Raw genomic sequence first — 21,232 nt, 5'->3', positions numbered from 1 at the left:
CTTGAAGTGGTTTCCATTATATACTGATTTCCAGTTTAGTTCAACAACTCTTAGGACTCCCACTATAAAAACTGTTTCAGAACCTCTGTGTTTTGGTGCAGTGTTACATGTAAAAATACTAACAGAAATAGACTGTAACATAGCTCCCAGTTATGCTGCCAGAACATACTTCACAGCAAAGCATTACCTATCACTCTCTGCAGTATCAGTAACGGTATCAGTTTTCTGGATATGCTGCAAGCTTTGTTGAATGATATTCTGGATGGGGATGTCATCATCAAAGTCTTCATCATTCAGATATGTAGAAATAGACATTTTATAACTTGGATCACAAGCAACAAGAAAAAAAGTTATATTATTAGGAGGCAATTTTTAAAATCTTCAAGTTAACTGTGGATTTCCAGAAACAGCAGAAGCCACAGAGGAATTAGGTACTGAAAGAAATATGAATTGTTAAAAATCAGAAACAATCCTCCCCGTCTCGAGTTCCCCCTTCCCCCAGGCCAGGTACTTTGTTTTAAATACTATAAACACTGTCAACTGTTCTGTTTGGTGCAGGAAATATGTTCCAGTACTTTGGTTTGTTATAGTTCCTTCCTCTCTCTTACAGAGCAAACATATAGAACAGCTAGTGTTAGGGCACCATCTACAAGAAAGCAAAAAAAGAAGTTACTTACCAAGTGCAATTACTAGGTTGCTTCAAGATGTGTGTCCTTAAGAGTGCAGCATTTCAAGTGCAGAGGCACATGTGCACCTGAAGTGGAGGACCTAGAAGAACACTACTCAAAATAGTACAAAACCGCCAATTAATTGGTGGTATAAATGGCCCCTCCCACTTCTGTCATTTTAGCTCTTCTCTTTAGTGGCACCATACTGCTAGGTACTCTAGAGAGTACTTGTGTAGGAGAGGATTTACACTATTTGCTATCATTTCCCATACTCTGCTCATGTCATGCTTGGCAGTGGGGAAACAATTCATAGATCCCTGCTTTTGCTCAATATCTGCTTCAACCAAGTAGCATTTAAGGATATCATTTACCATCAGAAAAGCACTGAAGCTCTGTGTAAGAGTCCATGTTTTAACTGTCCCAGTGCAAACCACACCCAAGTATATACATCAGAACTGCCAGAAATTCTGATCCATGATATTGCATACATCCAAAAGACCAATTTGCAGAACTAAATAAAAGCTGTCTTGAAGAGCACTACATGTCTGTGCTTCTCAGTAGTACTACAGGACCTACATACACTTTTGATCTACTAATTCTAGATGAAAGCTGCAATCAACAAGGCCTTTGTACAAACAATGGAGTAAACAGTGAGCACCATATTAATTTGACCAATATAAGGATATGGGAGAATGGGATTAGTAGAGATCAATGTTTGCCAAATGGAAAGGATTAAACTAAGTAAGGGGAACTCTTTTTGGGTCAGGGGCCGCTGACTCTCAGAAAAATCAATCGGGGGCCCGCACACAAGTGAGAATAAAGAAAAACCTCCCCCAACTGAGGAGAAAGGCATTCCCCACATTCCCCTTCCACACTAGAGCCTAGGGGACCTAGGCTAGTAGATTTTGTGTTCTCTGGGGTTGCGGTGGGGTAAGATGGGGGCTGGAATGCTAGTGCAGGCTCCCCAGTACTGTGAGGGGAGCCCTGAATCTCAAAGGCTGGATCTAGGAAAGCTGCGAGCCACATCTAGTGCCCGGCCTGAGGTTCCCCACCCAATTTGAAGACTGTATTACTTTATTTTTTATTTTCCATTGTGTGTAACTAGCATTCTCCTTTTAAAACCAGGTAATTGGTTTAGATTTTAATTTAATGGAAAGAAATTCTAATTAATGACCAAAACTATGGAACTATACAAGCAAGACAAAAAAAATAATTAAAAGTTACAAGACCGTTCTAGCACAGCTTTCATAATAAAACTTAAAATTTAAAACATACAGTGACTGCAATGGCAACGAATGGTTGCAAAAAAAGGGGGGGGATAAAAATGCATATGCAGTTGCTAGTAGAGGGCCACTTTACATGTGCACAATTTACTAATTGCTACTTTGTACAATAAAGTATATGCCTCATTATTTATAAAATCAGTGTAAATCTGTTAGGGCCAAATCCTAGGGTCTGCTTTTATTCAGACAAATCTCTCATTATTGACTTGCAGGGGAGAGTCAGCTTGAATAAGGACTTCAGAACTGGCTCCTATTTAACCAGAAACAAGACACATTGAAAGAAAATGTCAGCACAACCATTGTAGAGTTTGGAATAATTCTAGAAACATTTTAAAGTTGAGCAGAAATGTTCACAAACAGCTTGAGTTATTTAATTTGTTACCTGTCCAATTTACATATATTATCCAATTTACATTTATATTTTATCTCCTGTTTATATATGTATAGTAGCTAGATGAATATATTCATAAAACATATAAACAAATGTTTGTATTACAGGCAAACTCAAATTGATCAAAATACGAATAGTCTGTACACATATAGTCAGTCTAATTATATTGCTTTTGGGAAAAATCTAATACAAAATCTCACACCAAAAGCTCAAAACAAAATAAACATTTATCTCACCTTTTTTAGTTTTTTAAAAGAACATAGAAGACCTCACTGCTTTAAACAAGTGATTATTAAGTTGAATGTGATATTTTCATGTATTGAAAAATGATCTCTGTAGAGTCCAGATCCATTAATAGCTCTCTAAAAATATCTGATCATAAGATCCTCTAGGACTTTCTCCACATTTCTTATAAGTGGGTTAGTTATGTCTGGTGACATGATTTTGATGAATTATGTATCAGTAAAAGAAGAGATTAAAGGACCAAACTTCTTGATTTAGTACTCCAGATATAATTATTTTAATGAGAATTCATGTTTAAGGGAAGTAATATGTTCTCTCTACGTCTGATTTAAAGAAAAGTCTCTGCTGCTTTCACATGCTCTCTCAGCATGGGTTAGATTTAAGGACAGGACTGGTTATTGGGAGCTTGCCTAAAGGAAATGTGAGAGACCATCTCAAACTCAGACTTTACATAAATCAATATGTTTACATATAAACAATAAAATAATACATCAACAAAGGAAGTTTATATTTTTTTTAAAAGATAATACTATGACATAAGTTGCTCACAAAATTTCAATATTACAATGTTCACATTCAGATAAAGAAAAGCAGAGAGAAAAAGAGAGAAAAGCAAACCTGTATTTGATATTCCTCTAGCCCCAACACATAGCTATCAGGGACAGGAGGCACATGCAAGACTGGGTAGGAGCAAAGTTAGAGTAGGGTGGGACTTTCTCATTTCAAGAGTCTTGAATTTCCCCACTTTGCAGCAACCTACAGTACTCTTTCCTCACAAGCACATATCATCACCCAAGTATGTGCCTTGCTTCAGAGCCAGAAATTAGCCCAAGTGTTCAATTCTTAGGAACTTGTCAGTTTACTAAGGGTTAAAAAAAGGGTTGTAGAATTTCTAGACACAGACAAGAGAAATTTGAACATTATATGGAAAAATATATCAAATGAAAGTAGGGCTGGCAACAGAATTTATCAGGCCCAGAGCACTGTGTGTATCATAAAATCTCGAGTATAATGCACATTTTTTCCCGATTTTTGGGGGGGTCAAAGTCGGGGTGTGCATTATATATAGGAGTTATTTTTTTAAGTTTTAAGCTGACAAACCTGTAAATAGCCCCGGGCCGGGGAACTCCCCCTCTCCTCTGCACAGAAACTTTCCTGCTGCAGTGCAGCGCGGGGGCCACTGCCCCACCAGGCTCACGGACAAGGCGAGGAGTCGGTGGCGCTGCCAGGCTACAGCGCCCTGGCTCGCTGCCTGCCCGGTGCTCCTTCAGGCTGCGGCAGGCGCGAGCTCAGCATGCGGGCAGCTGTCCAAGGGGGTGGGGGGGGCCAGGTTTCAAACTCCGCCGCTGGCTCCCCGGGCTGTGCGCACATTTCCCGGGCCAGCCTGTGGGTGGAAGCGGCACGTACCTCCCTCCCACTCTCCTGCAAGCCCAGGGCCAGCTCCGGGAAATGGGCAAGGCTGGGCTTGGTGCTGGCGGGTTGGCTTCTGGGTGTGGGCCGCACACAAGCTATATAGGAGTATAGATATATAGGTGCAGTGTAGGTACGCCTTATATATAGTTCAAATTGTTTCATTATGCTAAGATTCAAAAGTCAGGGTGCGCATTATACATCAGTGTGCATTATACTCGAGATTTTACGGTATGTGGGGGGCGGGCGCGGGGGAGCTCAGTTCCAAGCTCCTGTTAGGGGAAGGCCCTTGGGTGGAACGATTGAGCTAGGGCTAGCCAGCCCTCAGCACTGCTCAGACTGCACCAAGTAGGGCTCCTAAAGGGCCTGGATCCCCAGGCCCTTTTATATCATTGGGGTCAGGGGCAACAGCTCCATTTGCTCCCACCTATTGGCGGCCCTGATTGAAACTGTTTTAACTTGAACTGATTTTTTTATGTTCCATTTTACATCAGCTTGATTCTGCATACTAAGCAGATATGGGGCGCACTAATTTCTTAGGACCAAATTCTTTCCTGCTGAGGTGGCTTGTATTTCAACTCCCTTCCAGATGGCATATTACAGTTGAATAAACTGCAGAGAAAATGTTAAGTCTATTCTGTGGAATGCTTACCCGGCCTAGTTTTAAAAGGTAGTGGGAATGGCTCTTTCAGAGAGAAGCTTTAGAAGTCCTAAGAAAAGAACTCTAGGAACAGTCAAGTCTAAAAGAACGTTTTAGCTGATTGTTATCTTATTATAGTTTTCTTTTTAATAATGCCAAATCCTAGGAAGAGGTGTGCATGTGTGATGAATTCGGACATTACATTATATAACAACTGTGTTTGTAAGCAGGATGCAAAAAGTAATTTTTTATGGTATATTGTGGGGATTTTGTTGGGGCTATTTATTTTTAATGAAAACTATTTAAAAGGAGCCAAGGAGTTTAGAATATTCAAAACAGTCCAATTAATGATGGATTGGTGGAAAATATGCAAGTTAGGAAGTCAACAGTGCAGTTTAAATTCAGTTTTATCAGATAATTAAACAATTTCTCTCAGCACCGCCTATGTGTTAATGAACATATTAAACATTGATCCAAGCCAAAATACCAGATCTGAACCTCCAGACTTTATACTCTTATGGTTCAGACCTGAAGTGCTTAAATGCTGTCTACTATAATGCTTTCCATATGGAGTTGAGACAACATTCATTTTTTCTTATCCAGATGTAATTTGTGATAGTTTAATAAGTGACAAAAGATATCTGTATCACTATTCATGACACTATATTACAAAATAATAAAATGAACCCTCCAGATTATTATATATTTTAAAAATAGTAACAACATCTTCCAAAAATTTAATTCAACATTTCAGAATCAGGAAAAATTTAGCCTGAGCCCTTCAAATATAAATATAACAAGATGTTTCTCTGATACAGTGTGCTTCAATTCCTCAGTGAAGAAAGGAAATGAAAGATATGTCTACTGAGGTTTCCTCCGAATTCTCAAGGTTAGTCATCCAGCTGGCAGAGCAGAGCAACACCTCGCTTGACCCAGTGTTGGACTGGTTTATCAGTCTCTAGCATTAGTGCAATGACAAAATTAGTAGAATGTCCAGTAGTGGATAAGGTACCCTTACGCTCACTTGTCTTGTAGAGTGGACAAACATAGGCACTAGTTTTCTTTATGTCTGATTTTTTAGCTTCAAAAAGAACAAACAAAGCAATGAATTATATACTGTAGATATACTAGATGAATTGAAATAATTTAAAGTAAAAATAAAATATTATTTGATTTATTTTTATAGCGGAATAAAAATTTGACAAAATATTTTCACCCAGCAAAACTTAAAAAAATATATCCTTGCTTTGATTTTTTTAAAATTATTTTACAATATTTATATAGGCTACTAGAGGAAGTATATTTTCTATTGCTTGTTTACAAGAAAAGATGCCTTCAAATACAACCTGCTTTTCAAATCTTTCAAAGAGGTATTCAAATCTAAACAGTTGCATAAAATCAAAACATTCGACTCAAATATCATCAGGTTATAGTTTACATGTAAGTTCAATAGCTCTTCATGTAAAATTCAGTCTCCAGGACAACTTTGATTCAGCAGCTCCAAAACCTAGTCCTGATTCAAGTTGTTTGATTTACAAGGCTGCAGCTCGGCAGGAACTGTAATAATGTGCCCAGACTGTGTGTACGCATAACTCACACAAAGGTTTATATCATGTTCTTCTGACATCAGTCAGCTTCAAAGAACAGATCTCCAATGTCAACAGAAGGGGTAGATGGAGAGAATGGAATACTTTGTGAGGTTGATTCACTACTAGTTATAACTATGTAGAAACTAAACCACCATGGCAAATCTTAAAAAATCTCTGCATTAGGAATTTTTGAAAAAGATCAAAGAAAGGAGGAACCAATCACAGACAACAAGTAGATGTCAGAAAAAAAACATTATCAATATTTAGCCATTTATGGACAGTGTTTCTGCAGCAGTAAATGATACCTTGAGCAACATTTCAATATGGAGTGAAATCTTGGCCCCAAGAAAATCAGTTGCAAATATTGCCCTGACTTTTATGTAGACAAGATTTCAACCATTATGCTCTCTTCTGAAAAAGCCTATTTATGCCTAAAAAACCACATGACGATCCAATTTGAAGGCAGTAAAATTCATTTCATACAAATGTCTATTTCACAGGCCCCTCTTTTGTCCAATCCATGCTAACTAAACATTTGTGAGGTAAAAGAGCCACATACCAGATAAATTTCAGATAAAAAACTAAGTCAGCCAGTGAAAAGGCATGATGTTTGAAGGCAAACCATTGATCATGTCAGATGAATGGACCTGTAAGTGCATATGGATTTTTTGGTGAGAGAGAAGGGTTGGTCTTCTAGCAATATTAAAGAAATACATAACTTCTGTCCCTTGTGGCATTACAATCCAAAGAAATATTGGTTCCAGACCACTTTACTTACTTGGTTTTATCCAAATGATTGGCATTGGATCAAAGAGCAACTTGGGATGCTGTTCAGCTAATAGTCCCCTGGTAAGAGAAACAAAGAAACAAAACATAATTTTTATGAAAGGTATAATTTTAAAAATATATGGTTTTGATTTTACTTTATTTGTTGAGTAAGAAGGAAAAAAGGAAGGGTTGGGATGAGAAAGGGGAATGGAGATGAAAGGAAGCAGGAAGAGAAAGAGAAATGTTAGGACAAATATAGACAATGAAAGCAATCTGAAAAGACGTAACAAAGGAAGAATGAGAAAATGAAATAAAAGAAGAGAGGAGGGGGATGCAGAACAGAGCTTGAGTACTTCCCTGTGTTTATCTTTCTTAAAGATTTCAGTAAAATAATCAGATAAACACATTTCAATAAAAAGCCATATTGTGCTCTGACCTTTGTTTTTAATAAAACATGCAGGGTTTTTTTGCTTAACTATACTACCTCTAAAAGCAACCATTATCTTGTAATAATGTGATCAAAATATAAAACCGACTGTAGGTTTTGATTTTGTGCAGCCACTTTTGTTTGGGTAAACAATTATGCAAGTGGAAGTGGGTATATATCTGCTTTATTAGTTCAAATTGAGGTGCTCAATGCTTGGGTGCCAAATTTGTGTACACTGAGGGAAGGTCTCCACAAGAAGTGCTATATGAGTGAGTACAACTGTGCTGATACATCTGTATCAGTGTAGCATGTATGGTGAAGGCTCTCTATGCCTCTCATGTCGGCATAATTACTCCACCGCTGTGAGAGATGGAAGCTGTGTTGGTGGGAGAGCATTTCCCACCAACGTAGCACCAGTGTGGACAGTACTTAGGTCATTGTAATCTGAATTACTCAGTGGGGTCTTTTTTCACATCCCTGAGCAATGTAAGTTACATTAACTACGGCAGTAGTTTAGGCATGCCCTAATGCACTTCAGGTATGCACAATTGCAGACCAGCTGTAGTTGGTTGAAAATAAGATCCTATTTGCATGTTGTACTTTCCTGATTGTCTAGTGATTAGTTCCAACTACTCTGCACATTAGTTCAGAATATTTTTTCCTAAAATGCACTGCTTCACTCCACTGGAAAAAAATTATCTGAAATTTTCCCTGGGTGCCTTTTAAAATATTAATTTTGAGGATGGTTGTGGCCTGTACCCTTTTCCATCAATTTAGAAACCCTAAAAGTAGCAAGTAGGGATGTGAACGAATAGTAGAGTAGTCAACTACCTGATAAGCAGGAACTTATTGGGTAGCAATATCGACTACTTAAGCACCCCCCACCCCCGCCGCTCTGCACTCTTAAAGGGACAGAGAGAAGCCAGTGCACAAAGACACTGACTCAGTCTCTGGTCCCCCACTGGGTCTCAGGACAACCCTCCCCTGCACTGCCACTCTGCATTTTTTAAGAGACAGAGCAGCGGCAGCCAATCCCGTGGATTTCTCTAAGCACAAGCTTCTGCTGAGAGACAAGTGGGACCGGCTGCCGCTGCTCTGTCACTTTCAGAATGCAGAGTGGCAGCGCAGGGGAGGTTTGTCCTGAGATCTGGCGGGGGAACAGAGACTGAGTCAACATCTTTGCACGCCGGCTCTTCTCTGTCCCTTTAAGAGTGCAGAGTGGCAGCTGGGAGTTGTGCTGAGTAGGGATGTAATAGTGTAGACGATTAACCAATTAATCAATAAGCAAAAGCTTTTAGGTTAATGCTACAGACTAAACGCATTTCCCTCCCGCTTGCCAGTACATTTTTATCAGGCTGGCCAGCAGCCCAGCTCAGTCCTGGCTCACGTCGGGTCCGGGACCTATCCCTGCTGTGGCTTTGCATTTAAAGTGTATTAGGAGCCAGGTGGGCAGGCAGTCCACCTCAGTTCCTGCTCGTGCTGGGTCCAGGAGCTCAGACCCCACCTAGACAGCGGCTGCTGCCTCCCTGCATTACTGCCTCTGATACAGTGGCTGCTGGCCTTGCCCTCAAGGACTCTAGAATCATAGAATCATAGGACTGGAAGGGACCTCGAGAGGTCATCGAGTCCAGCCCCCCACCCTCAAGGCAGGACCAAGCTCCGTCTACACCATCCCTGACAGATGTCTATCTAACCTGTTCTTAAATATCTCCAGAGAGGGAGATTCCACCACCTCCCTTGGCAATTTATTCCAATATTTGACCACCCTGACAGTTAGGAATTTTTTCTATCAATTGATAAGAATTCATGAGGTTACTCGACTACTCAATTAACCGATATTTAACATCCCTAGTGCTGAGACTCAGCGTGAGTCAGAAGTGAGCGCTTTAAGTGCCCTTCCTTAACAGCTACTCAATGGAAACTCCATTGACTACTAGACTAGCAAATTAATCGCTACTTAACATCCTTAGTAGCAAGTACCATATTTGAGCGATTGTACAAGTAGTTTACCCATAGTGAGCTGGCCTTCTCTAGTGCCTATTTTCATCTAAGCTACCTCTGCCCTAGGTGACTCATCCTGAGTATGCCCAGGTTGGCTACAGCAAAAGGATAGGTTGGATCCACCAGCTGCTCTGTGTTTGAAACTAGGAGAGTTGTTCATGGACTGGGGACCTGATGTAAAAAACATACTCACATAGTAAGTACTGTTGGTTTGGAGAGGAAACAAAACTATTCACACACAAGATATATAGCCCCTGAAAATCTGTTTAAAAAAAATCAAGTCCTTCTGAAGTGTCTCAAATTGGGCACCTGGAAACTGATCCAACAAGAATCACTAGTCACTTTTGAAAATCTTGACCATACTGCTTTGTATGGTTCTATGACTCATGTAGCAGGGCAATTTCATGAAAGAATACTATTTTTATTACAACATTCCCAACACTAGAGTGTAGCAGATTCACTGTGTTTTCTTGTCAAGATCTCATAGAGGACTGAGAAGATTTTAAATTAGAGTAGGTCATTGGAGTGTTGAAATGATGTTAAAATATTTCAACAGGTCTAATACAAGCACATAAGAAAGCACATTTTAGGATTAATGTTATAATTTAAAAATGTTAATCACTGACTTGTCCCTGTCCCAGCGAGCTCCATCTAAAAATAATCCATAGATATAAACACCATCTTCTGGTGCAGTATCCGATGTATCCTTAGGAATAACCTAAAAGGAAACAAGTAGTGTTACATGATAATACGATAATAATAATAGTACTACTATTTGACATGGTTGCAAATCTACAACTCAATTGTCAATCAAGGTCTTGATCCTGCAATGAGATATCTGCAGATGAACTTGTTTGATCAGGCACAAGGTCCAGCTGGTATCTCCCATGGAAGTATCAGGACCCATATTAGTAAAATATATTTTTATCACTTATGCATACCTGAAATTCGTATCCCAGAAGGTCAATGGGAATGGTGTACTTCCTGGCATAGTTCTGCATGGCTCCAGTTAAAAAAGCTTGAGTAAAATAGAATCCTGATAGCCAAAAAACACTGGGCTTTCCTAATTCATACCAGTCCTGGGAGGAGAAAGAGAGAGACTGACTTTCAACCATCTTTGCTACCAGCATAGGCCTAGGTAGTATTAGAAGTTTTCCACACAAAAATTAAATATTCTTCACAACCTTGTTTAGAAAGTCTACATATAAAGAATCAATTTTTATCAGCCCATGTCCAAATCATCCTTTAATTTTAAATCAACTGAATTATTAGTAACACAATCCATCTTGCTGTACCTGCAAGAATTTCAGTCTCGCTAGAAAATCTAGGATATAGCTTCCCAATGGTTTAAGACTTGGGTATGAACGGTTAGCCCAGTTCTCAGCAACTTTTCCAACAAGCAGACTGCTGCTCAGGGCTTCCAGCTCAGAATCCATAACGACCAGTCCTTTAATGGCCTTTTTCAGATTTATTAAGGTAATACGTATAGTTCGAATTAAACTAGAATTAAAGAAAACAACAAGACCTGTCACTAAAATAAAACAGGTATGACATAATATGTGAGAGGTAAAGTCATCATCTTAAGAAATATTATTACATTATTGCGACAGATATGAAATAAGTGTAACCAGTTTTTCCTCATTTACAACTAGCCTTATTAGCAAAATTATAGTTTGTGCCCACACTGATTTAATAGACATTTTCTTTTGGTTTTCAAAATTTAAACTGAGGTACCATGTCCAATGGCTAGAGTATGTGACAGTCAAGGGACTTGAGTTCTATCTGAAATACGCCCACAGCCTTGCTCTGTGGCATGTGACAAATCTATTAATTTCTGTCTCATTTTCTCCTGGCTTCAAAGGTTCCTGGGAGATTTAACTCATTATTAAGAACAGGATTCTGTCATGAATGTCATAGATTCTGTGACTTTAATGGACCTCTATGATTTCTTTTGCTTCAGATCACCACAGTGGTAGGGCTGGAATAGCTGTCAGTCCCCACTCAGGAGCAAGCAGCAGTTGGTGGTCAGCGTCCAGGGCCAGAGCAGAAGTTCAGGACTTGAGCAGTAGCTAATCAGCCCCCACCGCAGAAGCAGCAGCTGGAGTAGCCGCCAGGGCTGGGTCAGTCCCCAGGACCAGTGCTGCAGCCACCGCTGCAGGAGCAGTCACTGGGGGCAATAGTCCCCAGTGGGGCTCCCACAGTTACTCCTCTCACAAGACATTTTTAGTAAAAATCACAGATGGGTTGCAAGACTCCATGAATTTCTGTTTATTGCCTGGGACCTGTCCATGATTTTACTCAACATATCTGTGACAAACTTACTCATTATGAACTGCAAAGTGCCTGAGATGTCTATATGGAAAGCGATATAGAAGTTCAGCTAGTTAAAAATAGTTGAATGCAAACCAGAATCTAGATCCAAGCAGTGCTGGATCCAAAGCCTGATTTTGCAGCTTGCTTCCATCAATTTAGTGAGCTACAGTAAAAATCCTGATCAAGAATTCCCCAGTCTTTGGGAAAATTCATGGGAAGATCCAATGCTCCAATGCAAAGTCCACCTTCTGGTTTAAAAAATATGAGAAAATTACGCAATGAAAATTATTGGGAAATAATGGTCCAATGGCAGCTGTATAAATTAATCCTTTCTGTTTAGGATATATTTCTGCTAAAATAGTTGAAGACTTAATAGGGCATTGTGTTTTATGCATTACTTTGGATTTCATAGGCTCTTGCCTACACTGTCCTGGAAAGAAGTTAAAAAAGGAACTAAAATCACAGAATCACAGAATCATAGAAATGTAGGACTGGAAGGGAACTTAGTAGGTTACCTAGTCAAGTCCCTTGTATGTAAGGCAGAACTAAGTAATAACTAGACCATTCTTTACAGGTGTTTGTCTAACCTGTTCTTAAAAACCTCCAGTGATGGAGATTCTAAAACCTTCTTAGGCAATGTGTTCCAGTGCTTAGTTGGAACAATGTACATACAATATGTGTATGGAGTAGATTGGATAGATAGGTTCAGGTAACAAGTGTGGGGAGGAGGAGAGTAATAGAAATAAGAGTAACTTGGAGACAAACAAAGTAAGGGGAAAGATCAAGGAGAAAATATGTGAGGCAGGAAGAAATAAGAAGCAGACAGGGACATAAAACAAGAGAAAAAAATAGGAATTGGGTGAAATGGGATGGAGACTGAGGACCCACAGGAAAGAAGAGAAAGGAAGGTTATAGATGACAGCAGAGAGTGGAGGTGAGGGTATAGGAAGAAAGGGGTAACCAGGGAGGAAAGAAGGAAAAGATTGGGGCACAGATTTAAGCAGGTGAGAAAACAATAAAAAGGAGAAAAATAGGAAGAAAAGAGGTAGAAAGGAAATGTTACAAGCATAGGAACAATGAGACCAAAAAGACGACAATGGATGGAATAAAGAAATGGAAGTGAAAAATAAAGCAACACAAGACCTTCCCCATTACATACCTTATCTTCCAATTCATTTGCCATTTAGATATTTTCCCTTAAATACAATCTATATTCTGCCTTGCCAAATAAAGGAAAAGTGCTGGGAATGCAGATGCTACTGAAGTGAATCCCCCCCCCCCCCCCCCGCAAAAAACCAGAACAAAAAAAACAAAACAAAAAAGTCTTCAAAATAACAGAGTCCACACTGGATGTCTGGCAGAAAAGAGATCTGCTGTGAATGGATTGATTGAAAGTACATTTGAATTAAATTAATTCCCTTACTTGTTAAACCTCTCCATTTCTTGCACCAACACAGTGTTCATACTTTCCTCATATCTCACAGGATACTTAATTAGGGACGCTTCAATGTCGAAATCATTTGGAAGCTGCAATTGTCAATATATTTGGATAAATTTTGATAAGTGCACATTTTAATTTATACTTGTTTCTAAGCAATATTAAAAGCAAAGAGGCCCAAAGCAACTACATAAGTGCCACAGTGAATCACTTATATTTACTAAAACACCCTCCTGAATATTGATTGGTCAATACAAATATCTTGAAAATCATCGAAAATGTAAAAATAAATGTAAATGTTTTAACAATTGCAAAGTTTCTTGCAATATTGAACTGATTTTCCCCCAGGTTATTTGCTCTGATATCAATCACTCCTTTCTACTCTTAGCTGCTCATTGACACTTCCTTCACTTTAGACAGGATTGTGGATAAGCACTTCACTTCCACTTTGTGTTGGACAGCTTAATTCTCCAAGTTTTTTCCAGAGCAAAATGAAACTTAGAAATCAGAGCTTTAGCACATAGGGTAGGGAAAAGAAAACCATACTACAAAGCCAGTGTTTTATTTTTAAAAATCACTATTCTATTCAGATTATTATGCCATGCTCATCACTGTGATATTTGCATACTTCTTAGCAAACAGGATTTAGATTAACTGGACATGGTTAAGTTTGTTTCCACTCCTGTCCCTTGATCATGACGTCTGTGAGAGTTTTTGTTTATTTTCTGAGTAAATTAATGTATATTTCTCTTAACAAAGAAATGATGTTATATTTGAATGGAACTTGGTAAGATTTGGTGTAGTTCTAATGGAAAGTGGGGAACATGACACATCACAGGGCAAGCCCCCAAAAGAGCTGCAAGTTGCTCAGTTACTCTGAGTGCTGCTGAGAAAGTATGTAATTGCAACTGCATTGTTGAAATCCCAGAAGGAGGAAAAGAAGGTACTTCTTTGGTCACTGGTCCCTTTGAGGCCCAATCACCTGTTCAATAGCCTATTACCATTGTGCAAATAAAAATCTCAAGAAAGAACGTTAAACTGGCCAGATAATGGTGGGAGTATTTGTTATTCTAATAAATTATTACACTATTTGTCTTTCTACATTACCTTACTGAGAATATCATCAGCAATTTCATACAGAGTGCTGTCACCACCTCCTGAGGAGCCTCCCTGTGTGCCTCCTCCTTGTGTTACTATCAGAGATTCAAAGAGGAGTTTTGTTTGCTGGAGATCCTTTGAAATATCCACATTTTCATGCAACCCAAACACCTCTGGCTGTTGACTAAATGGAAGATTCTATGGAAAAACAGATTAAGCAAGCAATATGGTATCATTAGATACACTAGTTAATTAAGGTCCTGATCTTAAGCTTATTGATGAAAATACTTCATTAATTTCAGAGGATACTGAATTAGGCCTAGAACCATGACCTCACAAATACTGAATACCTTGACAGTGGCTTTCTAGTCTTTATATAAAGCCCTATTATCTACCTATTGCTCTTCTCATCAAGTTGTACACACTTTGTGCAACAAAGGCTAAGAAGTTTCAAATACCAAAGTATCTTATATTACAACATACCAGCAAGAACGGCAAGGAAAGAAAGAAGATGGGCATGCAATGAAAAATAAAGCACACACAAAAACACTTTTTAAATGTTGAAAGGCCCAAATCCAGGCAGGTTATCTGCTTAGTGTATCACATTTGTAACTTTTCAAGACTTTGCCACCACGTTTAAAATTTTTGATGATCTGTGAAACATACCAAGAAAAAATTACAGCCTCATGCACAATCAATAGGATCTAGGTAAACTGTTTCCCTTTCTTATTACCCAGTTATCCATCTTCTGCACAATTCATAATTCCAGAAATGTGTTGGTAGAAAAACACCTCTTGGCCTCAACATTAGAGAGTAAGACTTGAAAAACTATTCCAAGGAGTAGATGCTCTAAGAAATTACCACCTCTTATTTCACCCAGACCACTTTGTGGTATGATCCTGTCAGATTTCACAGTCTAAGGAGAGTCTGGCTAGGTCAGTGCTTAAAAAGAAGAGGTCTCAGAAAACATTTAGTGCAGAAAGGAGTACCATTTGTGATTCAGTATTATAGGATTCTTCTCCCTGGGACAGTACTGAAGCAACACATGGACTTAGAGCTTACTAAATATCTTAAGTCACTTTTTGCAAAAGCAGGAGTACTATCCCTAATGTTCTGCCAAAGTGCAACTAAAAGTAGTTATATTTTATCTGTCTAAATTCCCTTGAGGTTTCAATTCCTATTCAAAATTAACAGTGGACTGTTCTACAGCCTCTGTGCTCTACCCCAGAAGTGGCTATATTTCAGTAATGTGAGATATTGAGAGAATTAATTATTATTTTGTAAAGCAATTTAAGGTCCTTGAGGCAAAGGCACTATACGAGGGCTAAATATTGTTGTTATAGCTATGTCAGCATTTTACTATTAGAAAAGGAATGTTACATTCACAGAGAAGTAATTTTTTAACATTAATGAAATATCAAATTAAAAATGACACCTATCTGAAAGAATTTTCTTTTTGAAATATTCACTAACGCAGTTAGACAAAATATTATGTGAGCTTCCATGGTACAAAGAACCCAAGTTACCTTAATAAATTCAATGTAGTCCTCATAGGTGCCTTTTGGTGGTGCATAGTAGTTGCCACTGGGTGAAAAGGTGTAGCGTGGGTTTTTAATTACATCTGGATTATAAAAATCATCCAGCATAGTTAGTAGTAAACGTCTGTCCCAATCATCTGTCACTCGTCCTCCATAGTTACATTCTCCCGTAAGATAAGATATAGCTTCAAATGGAACTTGGTCATATTCATTTATGAATAGCTGAAATGAAGAATATAGTAAATCTAAGACACTTTACCAGCCTGAAGCCATAAAAGCCTATAGTTAGAGAAACAGTATTATCTGATTTTTATTATTAAACTAGCCAATTAGCCCATCATAAGACGGGATTTTCAGGTCTCTCCTCCACGTCCGTCTTCTCTCCTGAGCTTCCGGTCTCTCACTCCGTGTCTCTCTTCTCTCTCTCTCTCCTCCTCCTACTGCCTCTCTCCCTCCCCCCCCCCCTTAGCTCTCCTCCACCTCCTGCCTCTCTCTCTGTCTCTCTCTTTCTCTTCTCCTCCCCCTCCTGCCTCTCACTCAGGGGACTGCGGAGCCCAAACGGTCGCTTGCGCCACTTGCAGCGGCGGATATAGGGCAGGGCGAGTGGGGCAGCTGCCCCGGGCCCCGCGCTTCAATAGGCCCCGCACCAGCGGGGTCACTTTCTATCTTTCGCCACTAGAGGGCGCCGCTGCCCCAAGCCTCACAGGGAAGCCACGCGATCCTGGGAGTGGGTGGGACCTGGGCAGAGAGATGTCCAAGCGTGTGGGCAGTGCTCTCAGGGCCCTGTCCCACAGAGCATTCCCCCAACATCTGCAGTTCTGTCTCTAGAGCAGCCCGGCCAGCCCACAGGCACTCTGGGGGAGTCTCTGCTGGCGGGTGGGTACCATGATGCGCCTTTCCCCAGCTCCGCAGACCCAGACACGAGACCAACTCCTTGAAAGAGTAAAAAAGAATAAAGCGGCAGCTTCTGCAGCCTGGCCCCTGGGGCGACTCTCCTGAGAGGCGCAGGAGCCTGCAACATGGCGCTGTGCCTAGCCCCGCCCCACCCCACATCTCCTGCCCCCCAGCTGCCGCCCGATCCTGCAGCCAGAGTCCTCTGCCCCAGCATGGGAAAGGGTGGTCTCGGTGTGCGGGAGCCCCGTGAGCCCCACAATAGCTGGTCTGTGCCTGGGCGGGGGCTGGGCATCGGGGGCTGTTCCCTTCCTGCTGCCGGCACCCAATCGTAGAGCAGCTGGAGCAGCTGGGCACCGGGGGCCCACACAGACGCCTTGGTGCAGACACAGGGCGACTGAGCCAGGCAGTTGCCCCCAGCCAGAAGGGAGCCAGCCCACAAGCTGAGCAGCATCAGGCTGGCAAAGTGCTCTGCTCGGGCCACTCCTGGGGATGGGGGGGATGACAGTGGCAGGCGTGTTTGCTGTGTCCAAGCTCCCTTTCTTGGCAGGGGCCAGTCGGGGCAGCCTCTATGGCCCCTCCTCTGACCCTGCATGGAGCCTGAGCTGCCGTCTCCTTTTGCTCCAGCTGCTCTGTAGGCTCCTGAGAGGCTGCTGGCTCCGACACAGCAGCCAGCCTCTTCTAAACTGGGTTAGGATTTCCCTGCTCCCCGGGGCACCTCGCTGCTCCAATGCCTGGGGCTGGAGAAGGGGCTGATGCTGGGGAGAAGCCCTTTTCCCACCGGCTGTTAGAGACCCAGCTGCCAAAAGAGCTAGACAGCTATAACAGACTTAAATACGAATGACAATGTTTAATTATTAATGCAGAATGTTGTTTACGAATGAATTACAATATAATTAAAATAAAAAATTATCCAACTAAATTAAGTTTCTATCAAATTTATCCAATTCACATGTAATATGAAAATAGCCTTCAATGTGCGCATTTGATGCCTTTTTCTATTTTTTCTCCAAAGGGGGGCCCGCAAAATAGGCTGCCCTGGGCCCCGCAAAACTCTCATCTGCCCCTGGCCACTTGCTCCCCGGCAGCAGCCCGGCTGAGTGGCGCAGAACTCAGCCAAGTGCCATGGCAGGAGGCAAAAGACGTGACTCAGGCAACAGCACAGCCCAGAGCGAACAGCCAGCATTTCAGCATTACAGAGTCACAGACATTGGGCTACTATATATATGATAGGAAAGGAGCGGAGATGGGACCACAAACTTCCACTGGAGAGGCCCACAGCACAACACAGTGGGGAGAGAAGAGTATGTAGTAAATGTTCTCTCCAGGTGCAGCAACAAGTTCAAACTTGGAAGTCGTTACTAAGCTAAACTCACATTTGAAGTTAATGGGAGTTTTACCTGAGTAACAACTGTGCAGACACCTAAAGATCAATTCCAGGATTAACAAATCATCTAATCATTCTTACAGTATTTAAAATTGTGTGTCTTCAGCAGCCTGATTTTTCTAGCAAAGGCATGTTTCTCTCTTTCACCAAGTTTCCTGGGATGTTTCAGAGTATCTTGCTTTTACCCTTCAGAATGTTTGTTTCTTTCATTGATTCCACATTAGTTTTTTCCAGCAGTTCAAACTCAACAACAGAGTTTTCATGACTAGATTAGTCAATTGGTAAAATATTCTCAGGAGAGCTAGTCAGACAGAATAGCTCTAACCGTTTGCTGTATATAAAAATTGCCTTTGACTTAGAGCAGTGAGCAGCACTGGTTTGATATTATATACTGGATAAACTTAAAAAACAACAAATAATCTGGTAGTACTTTAAAGACTAACAAAACATGTAGATGGTATCATGAGCTTTCGTGGGCACAGTGCACTTCTTCAGATGCCCACGAAAGCTCATGATACCATCTACATGTTTTGTTGGTCTTTAAAGTACTACCAGACTATTTGTTGTTTTTTAAGTTTATCCTGTACAGACTAACTCGACTACCCTCTGAATCTACTGGATAATGAGCACTCCTTTGAAATATGGTTTTAACTCTGCTACACTGAGTTCCAAATAGCTTTGATTTCATTTTTTAGAAAATTTCTCTTGAGCTAATGAATAATTTAACATTTTTATAAACATAATATGATTTGTGTTATTTATATCTGAAAAGTCACAAATCTTAACTAAAGCTGTGAAAACCTATTTAGGATTCTATGTTTGAGCATTTAACACAGCCACGTCTGTACTGCATAAGCAACAGTAAATAAAGACATTACCTGTAACTGTCTGATACTGATTCGCAAGTCTGATTCATTAAATCCATATGGAATATTCCAACCAAGAGGGCCAAACTTCTTTCTCTCCTGAACAAGAGCATGAAAAAAGCAAACTCCAAAGAGTAGTTTTTCCCATGTCTTTAAGAAAAGAAAAAAATTAACTGGCATGGCTATATATAATTTTTAAATTATGCAGATGGCTGAAACAACAAAAGCAATTTGAAAAACATTTCATTAACATTTTAAATTATCTATTTTGGTTAGAAATATTAGACTATCATTAGCATGAAGGTTTTTTAAAATATTAGGCTACTAACTTACAATATGTAGTTGACAGTTAACATTTTAAAGCCTATTCCTGCTATCCTTGATCACTTGGTTTAATGTTTGCACCTTTAAGGGTGTGTCTAGACTACATGGCTCCGTTGATGGAGCCATGTAAAGTAGTTTACCTGACATAGTCAATGAAGCGGGGATTTAAATAAATCGACAAGACTTCCCTTGTCGACCAATCCGCATCTAGACTGCCACGCTGTGCCAGATCAGCTGATGGCTGCTACGCTGTGCCGACAATCGGCTGATCCGGCACAGCACGGCAGTCTAGATGAGGATCGGTTGACAAAGGAAGCCTTTGCTGACCGCTCCCTTATGCCTTGTGAAATGAGGTTTACCGGAGCCTTTGTTGACCGATCTGCATCTAGACTGCTGTGCTGTGCCAGATCAGCTGATTGTCGGCACAGCACGGTGGCCATTTTTATTTTAATGAAGCAGGGATTATTTAAATCCCCGCTTCATTGACTACGTTGGGTAAACTACTTTACATGGCTCCGTCGATGGAACCATGTAGTGTAGACACACCCTAGTAGTAACATTGAAGCCACAGGACTACTGGGGGATGCATGCACTACGCTGAGTTGGGGGTCTGCAGGACAGGGGTCTTTATTTATTAACTAAGGAAATAAAGGTTACTTACCTATAACGGGAGTTCATCTACACGGATGCTGTATACTCCCACTCTGACTGGTGCAGCTTGAATGGTACAATTCTATGAAGCAGTGTTTGTTGGCATGCTTATACATATTGCTTGCCCCTCTCCTCAATGAATACAGAATGTTCCTGGGTAAAGTTATAAAAGGGGCATAGCACGACAGCTGCCTCTCAGTTCCTTCCCATGCAGCCCCAGGTGTTTTGATAAGTAGGAATCAGAGGCAGAGCTATTGTAGCTGTTTTTCATGTATTAGAATTAGCTCTAATTCTTGCAGGAAGAAGACCTATCAGCTTATAAACATTCATAATATATAACGTAACCTATCTTGAAAGAATTTGTACATTGATCACTCTTCTTTTATTCCATTTTTCATAAGAGATAGACAATCTCCCAATCTGTTTAATATACTTAGTTCTATCTAAGTGGAAAGCTAAAGCCCTTCTAATATCTACAGATATATAAGTAATTAGAGCTGTCTATGGATCTATACCATACATGAAAACCAACAATAAATATGGCTTCCATTTATAACAATATTTTTGTGTGAACTCTTTGCTTGAATTAATCAGTACATTTTGTACTTCTAGAGAACACAACTGTTCAAACAATCCAGAATTTTGTCCACCATGTAATGAGGTGAGAGACTACAGATCCATATAATAATACAGGCAGTCCCCGGGTTACGTACAAGATAGGGACTGTAGGTTTGTTCATAAGTTGAATTTGTACGTAAGTCGGAACTGGCGTCCCCAAGTCAGCTGCTGCTGAAACTGACCAGCGGCTGACTACAGGAAGCCTGAGGCAGAGTTTCTTTGTCCCGGGCTTCTTGGAATCAGCCACTGATCGGTTTCAACAGCAGCTGAATCTGGTCCAGTAGTGCCGAGGAGCGGCGCTGCGGGACCAACCCGGCAGTACCCCAGCTGCTCTGCCCCAGGTGTCCCCAAGTCAGCTGCTGCTGAAACTGACCAGCGGCTGACTACAGGAAGCCCGAGGCAGAGCAACTCTGCCTCGGGCTTCCTGTAGTCAGCCGCTGGTCAGTTTCAGCCGTGGCTGACTTGGGGACGCCTGGGGCAGAGCAGCTGGGGTGCTGCTGGGTTGGTCCAGTAGCGCCGAGGAGCGGCGCTGCGGGACCAACCAGCAGCGCCCCAGCTGCTCTACCACAGGCGTCTGTGAGAAAAGTCTGGTCTGCTGGGGGGGGGCACACTAGCTGTTTCCCCTCCCAGCAGACCAGGGAGACGCGGGCAGTGGGACTGAGATGCGCCACGGTCCCGCCGCCTGCGT

The 21,232-nt window shown here is 40.9% G+C and overlaps 2 protein-coding genes across 6 annotated transcripts in view; both read right to left on the bottom strand.

The window, feature by feature from the left end:
* The window catches only part of ASB14 (ankyrin repeat and SOCS box containing 14), a 33,618-nt gene extending 28,123 nt beyond the window's left edge, over positions 1-5,495 (bottom strand). The window contains exons 1-3 of one of the 5 annotated variants that reach the window (XM_075938868.1): positions 3,204-5,493; positions 678-779; positions 188-322 (exon numbers count right to left, since the gene is read on the bottom strand). In XM_075938868.1, coding sequence (XP_075794983.1) covers positions 188-315 — 128 coding nt within the window. In that variant the 5' untranslated portion in view covers positions 316-322; positions 678-779; positions 3,204-5,493. Of the gene's footprint in view, positions 1-187; positions 323-677; positions 780-2,578 lie in introns of those variants that run through there. The other 4 variants (XM_075938870.1, XM_075938867.1, XM_075938869.1 and 1 more) reach the window with 4 other exon arrangements.
* The window catches only part of DNAH12 (dynein axonemal heavy chain 12), a 235,540-nt gene continuing 218,527 nt past the window's right edge, over positions 4,220-21,232 (bottom strand). Inside the window, exons 66-74 of the mRNA XM_014577420.3 lie at positions 18,964-19,101; positions 15,796-16,029; positions 14,279-14,467; positions 13,157-13,260; positions 10,716-10,920; positions 10,362-10,499; positions 10,047-10,138; positions 7,003-7,070; positions 4,220-5,716 (exon numbers count right to left, since the gene is read on the bottom strand). Of these exons, the coding sequence (XP_014432906.2) occupies positions 5,526-5,716; positions 7,003-7,070; positions 10,047-10,138; positions 10,362-10,499; positions 10,716-10,920; positions 13,157-13,260; positions 14,279-14,467; positions 15,796-16,029; positions 18,964-19,101 (1,359 nt within the window). The 3' untranslated portion in view covers positions 4,220-5,525. The remainder of the gene's footprint in view (positions 5,717-7,002; positions 7,071-10,046; positions 10,139-10,361; positions 10,500-10,715; positions 10,921-13,156; positions 13,261-14,278; positions 14,468-15,795; positions 16,030-18,963; positions 19,102-21,232) is intronic.

Source organism: Pelodiscus sinensis, chromosome 11 (assembly GCF_049634645.1).
Source record: "Pelodiscus sinensis isolate JC-2024 chromosome 11, ASM4963464v1, whole genome shotgun sequence".
NCBI classification, from domain to species: Eukaryota; Metazoa; Chordata; order Testudines; family Trionychidae; genus Pelodiscus; species Pelodiscus sinensis.
This window is presented reverse-complemented; position numbering and strand designations above follow the sequence as displayed.